This window comes from Nannobrachium achirus, assembly GCF_963921795.1.
Source record: "Nannobrachium achirus genome assembly, chromosome: 20".
Lineage (NCBI taxonomy): Eukaryota > Metazoa > Chordata > Actinopteri > Myctophiformes > Myctophidae > Nannobrachium > Nannobrachium achirus.
This window is the reverse complement of record NC_137827.1, coordinates 49,778,135-49,783,583: the sequence shown is the minus strand read 5'-3', so window position 1 is coordinate 49,783,583 and position 5,449 is coordinate 49,778,135. Positions and strand designations below refer to the sequence as shown.

Below are 5,449 nucleotides of genomic sequence, written 5' to 3'. Positions count from 1 at the left end.
TCATTGTGAATATACTGTACTGTCAGTGCGGTTATCTGTCAAACACTTGGAAAGAGATGCAATGTTTGAAATATAAACATGGATTTATTTATTATTTGGGAAGGAAGGGGGTATTCCATTTCACATTTTAATATACTTGTATAAACTATAATATTACCAAGTAATTAACTCGTACAGTCACTACAGAACTACACAAACACTTTTAACTGCCAATCACATTATTCCACGATGAGAGGAATAGTTTCCCTCCCACTGTCCCAGGCAGCATGTTCATTATACTGACCAAATAGGCAGGAGTGGGCAACTTTGATGATGGAGGGGGCCACTACATTTTCACACTCACTCCAGAGGGCCACAATGCATATACATAGCAAAAATAGCCGATCTACAAGCTCGTTTTGAGCTTGTAGATCTGCTATTTTTGAATTGGAATCCTGAAAAGTAACTTTTATTTATTTGTTAATTTCAAACGCATTTATATGTTCTTAAGTTAACTTTATGAACTTAAATACAAATACATTGGAAATAAAAAATACAATAACATTTTAATAGTATACTAGTCATTAAGCTACTAATATAGACTGAAGTAATTAAAGTGGGTCATTTGTCCATGTTTGGAATTGTAACAGCTGAAATCAATAATATATTAGTACTCCAAATCCAATATCAACCTGCGGGCTGCATTAAGTGAAGGTGGGGGCCGCATGTGGCCCCCGGGCCACCAGTTGCCCATGTATGGGTTATAGGGTAACTTACCAGGGTCTTCAGTTGAATAAAACACCAGTTTTAAATGATTAATCTTCATTTAAAGGGGCACTCCACCACTTTTCAACCTATGTTCATATAATTGGTCCTCACTCAAAAATAGTTTTTTTTTTCTTTTTTCCCTCATTGGAGGGTTGTGGGCAGGTCAGAAACCCATCGTCTTGTGACATCATCGATTGCTAATCCAGCTTATAGAAACTGCAGGCTTTCTATTCCTGAAAAGTTGCAATTTTAAAGTGGAAGCCATTGTTCTCGCAATGGATTCTGAACTTCCCACAACTCTCCTAGGAGACTTGGACCGAGTAGAAAAAAATTGTGCTATTTTATCATGAACATTAGTGAGGACCTATTATATGAAGACAGGTTGAAAAGTGGTGATCTACTCCTTTAAGTAAAAATACCTATCTACTTAATTAATTACAAAATAAAAAAAGAGCAGGTTTTATATTAAATGGGTTTATAGAAGGCTATGGTACAATACATACCAATATTCCAGATATGCACACTTAGCTGTCAGTCTGGTTAAGTATTCATTGTTCATTTCCATTAGATTTATTTTCAAACAACTGTAACTCCTAAACTAAAAAAAGTTAATTGCGACGAGGGTCTCAGTTAACTATGGAAACCAGCACATCTTGTCTGTCCTTCTGTACAGGAAGTGATGTCACGTGACATCACCTCATCAAAGATCAAACCCTGGATATCCATACATGGAGATGACTGGTTCATCACCTAGATCTCCATATATGGAGCTGACCTCTACATCTGATTCCCAGATGATGCCCTGTTAGGGCAACCACACTAATAGAATCCCATTTAAGCCCATAAAAGGTGACAAGGACTGAGAGACAGATACCCACATGGGGGACGGGCCTCCATTCCAAAACCCCACCATTCTGACATGCACGGACGCAGGTCTGGGGTCTCACAGCACGCAGTTGGTTCTACAGACAGGTATCTCCATATATGGGCATAAAAGGGATTGTATGTATGATGTTAGACGTCATAGGATTTCACATAACGAGTAACGGAGTAAGCATGTCTTGGGTCTCACAGCTAGGGTTGGAGGCGGTAACCGCCGTACCGCCGTACCGCGGTATACCGAGGTCTACCGCGGTGTCAGTGTGCTTACCGCGGTAAAAAGACAAAAAAAAAGTATATTTTTTATTGGAAAACAAGCGAGTTTTAAAACGGGGGAGAAGCGAGGACCGCATGCGCTCCATGCCGCTCTGCTCTGGGCCGTGTACCACACGTTGGAAGCCACATACGTCACTCAGTCACAGACCCTGCACACAGTGCACATGCAGGGCAGGAGAGTATGGAGCACAACTCTTATGATGGAGCAGCATAAACTTTCTGTAATCCACTCGACACAAGGATGTTAATACATATCTTGTGTTGTGGCATATATTTTTTTATTCATACGGATTACTGGCTGAGCGCGGGCCGCGTGGACTAAAACCGAAAATTAAACTATTTTACTTTTTCCATGCGTCGCACGTTGTGCCCCCGTCCGTCGCGTCGGCGATTTTATAACCTTTTCTGTCAAGTCTTGTAACTAAAACCTGTATATAGCAGCACTCAATCACTGCGATTTGAGAGTTGAGACGTGACGTGAGTTTACAGAAACACTGTACACGATCTGACTACCCGTCCTCTTCTGGTTTGTTCACACAGCTGTTTGTGTCTGAAAAGCCCAAGTAGCTAGCCTACGTTACTATGGTAACCCGACAGTGCAGATCTAAAAGCTCAGAAGTCAGAACGCGTCGCGGATGCGATGTGTTGTGAGCTTGTAGATCTGCTCCTTTGAAAGCCATACCCGCTGTGCTGTACGGAGAAGTATAACTCGGGCAGTCAGGCTGTGGAGCTGTATAGTCTATACTCTATGCTGTGGAGAGGCGACTTTTGGGAAGATGATTGCAATATTTTGGCTCATCGCCGAACCTTAATTAATAGATACGGGGGTGCGGTAATTACCGCAGTACCGACGGTAAATGGGAAGACGGTAATCGCGGTAACAAAATGTCCATACCGCCCCAGGCCTACTCACAGCACACGGTTGGTTCAACAAACACCTCAATGTCTATAGCTGACCTCAATGTCTATGGCTGACCTGCCCATACTGTATATGGAGATCCCTGATGTCATGGATCTCCATATATGGAGCTGACCAACACTACATTAATCAACTCTACATCACCCGGATTGGTAGTCACCCTTAGGCGTCTTTACTAGTAAACTATGTTGTTTTCTTATCCCTGTGGTAGTCATGTTTTTTGTGGAGCCTCGATTTCACTTTCAGCGCAGAGTCACACTTCATGCTCTCCCTCTTCCCCGGAATAAGCTCCTCCCCTCCAGGTTTCCATAGCAGCAGCTGGCCATCCTCTCCTCCGGTAACCAGGTTAACCTCCCCTGCCGAGCCGGTGTCCCACAGGAAGCAGCGCACCGTGGCCGCGTGCCCCCGCCGCAGGGACCTCAACAGACGGAGACCCCTGCCGTCGCAATCCAAGAGGTGGAGGTCCCCGCTGTTGGTCCCCGCCACCACCACCAGCCTCTGGGCCTCCTCCATCCACTGCCCCCCCACCAGGTAATCCACAGACTCCTCCTCGCTGCCAGGGAACAGGCTCAGACTGCGGGCGTCCACGGTGCTGTAGAGGGTGAGGGGCTCCTCGGTGTCCAGCTGGCTGAGGTCCCAGAGCTGAAGCCCCTCGTCGTGGCTGAGGCAGAGCAGCTGGGTGTAGTCCTTCCCCGACCAGCAGACGGAGCTGGCCGAGGAGCCGCTGTTGCAGGTTGCCAGCAGGGCTTCGTCCTCTCCTCCCAGGCTCAGGTCAAACACGTTCACCAGGCCATCTGTGGAGCCTGACGCCAGGCGGTCCTTGTCACGTGGGTGGAAGCGTACCTACGGTTGAGATGTTTGATTATTTAGTGGCATAAAGAAATATACATGGACAGTTGCAATGTAAACATGTTTAGTGAGTTCTATTATTATTTTTAAGGTGGTTCTACTCTAATAGTGTTGTTGAAGGAGGCAGGAAGAGACCGGAAGAAGTGTCTAGAAAGAGGTTTGAACTTTGAAGTGTTACACAAATAGAACCTAGGACAAAATTTGACAAAAATAAAACAGTTTTTAAGTAAGATTAAACATTATTTTAGCATTAAGATTTGATCATGTTGGAAGCAACGAATAGGAATCGGATACAGGTAAGAATCAAATTGAACGGGATACAATCAGAATAAGCTCTGAAGGACCACAATGGAAATACGTTTGAGTTTTTTGTGTGTGTTGTATCATTTTGACTGAGGTACTATATACTTAGAAATATATTATGCATTTTTGTAAAAAAAAAAAAAAAAAAAAATCCAAGACGCTATACAATGGGAGCTCAAAAGAAAACAGCAAAAATGATGAAACATACCTGTGTGATATCATCACTGTGTGACTCTGAGTACACCCCGAGCAGGGTACCATCACTGCTGCCTCCACCGGTACCGTCCATTTTACCACTCACTCTGGCATCCCAGAACACCAGGAAACTGTCTTCCTTGGTGACCTGCTCCGTACCAGCGCACAGCACCAAATCACTACAGCTCAAATCAAAGCTACAGTAATGGTGGGATGGATCGCTCTTAAACACCCGCACCGCCTCCGTGTCCGGCCGACGGACGTCCCACGTCCTCACCGTCCCGTCGGCCGAGGCAGAGTAGAGCAGGTCGGGGGAGGCGTGGGCAAACGTGACGCCGCACAATGCCCCGCCGTGGCCCTTAAAATCTCCCAGCAGCTTCAGGGTGTCCCTGTCGTGAAGGTGGACCGAGAAGTCAGAGCACGACACGGCTATGAGGCGGCCTTGGGCCGAGCCAGAATGACAGGGCTGCATGGAGAGGTCTAGCAGGTAGGAGGGCTCTTCTGGGTGGGACCGCCGCGCAATGGACAGAGCGCCGAGTTTCTCCTCCACCGTCTCCATGGCAGCACTGTGAAAACAACAGGACTGTGGATAGGTGTAGGGCTGTCACAATTATTACATAATCAGTCAAATCGTGATTATTTGACATAATCGCGATTATTTTTCATAATCGTCCTAATCGTTTCCATGTTGAAAAACTTTCATATATTTAAAAAAAAAAGAGTCAAAAATAGTGGAGAAATAGCAGATCTACAAGCTCACAACGCGTCGCATCGCGACGCGTTGTGAGCTTGTAGATCGGCTATTTCCACTATCAATGTTCTTTTTTAAGTATAAAGTTGTCAAATATGTCAGTAATTTCTCTGTATATTTAGGTTATGTGTCATATTATCTACCATGTGCAACTTCAAAGCCTAAAAGCCAAACAGAAATGTAATTGTCATTGACAAAAACACAATTAAATCGTTAATCGCAATTATTTGAGGGACAAATAATCGTCATGTCAAATATTTCCCCTAGATAGGTGGGGACTGGGAAGGCTGTCAAATAAATATTCTGCGTTCCGTTTTTTAAAGAACGTGTTGGGCAGCATCAGTGACAGTCGAGACACGCAACTAAAACGTCCCAAATGCTGCTTTAATGTTCTCGTTTTAACGGGTTAACTTAAAAAAGGTTTTACATAACATAGCCTCGATAGGCGTGGTAGACTCTGGGTGAGAAATTGATAACAATATTGAACAAACATTACAATCGTAGACGTAGACTCATAGATAGGCAAATAT

The 5,449-nt window shown here is 44.5% G+C and overlaps 1 protein-coding gene across 1 annotated transcript in view; it reads right to left on the bottom strand.

Annotated features, from left to right (window-relative positions):
- Positions 1 to 244: 244 nt before the first annotated feature.
- The window catches only part of wdr89 (WD repeat domain 89), a 6,416-nt gene continuing 1,211 nt past the window's right edge, over positions 245 to 5,449 (bottom strand). Inside the window, exons 2-3 of the mRNA XM_080750475.1 lie at positions 4,182 to 4,734; positions 245 to 3,664 (exon numbers count right to left, since the gene is read on the bottom strand). Coding sequence (XP_080606601.1) covers positions 3,005 to 3,664; positions 4,182 to 4,727 — 1,206 coding nt within the window. The 5' untranslated portion in view covers positions 4,728 to 4,734 and the 3' untranslated portion in view covers positions 245 to 3,004. The remainder of the gene's footprint in view (positions 3,665 to 4,181; positions 4,735 to 5,449) is intronic.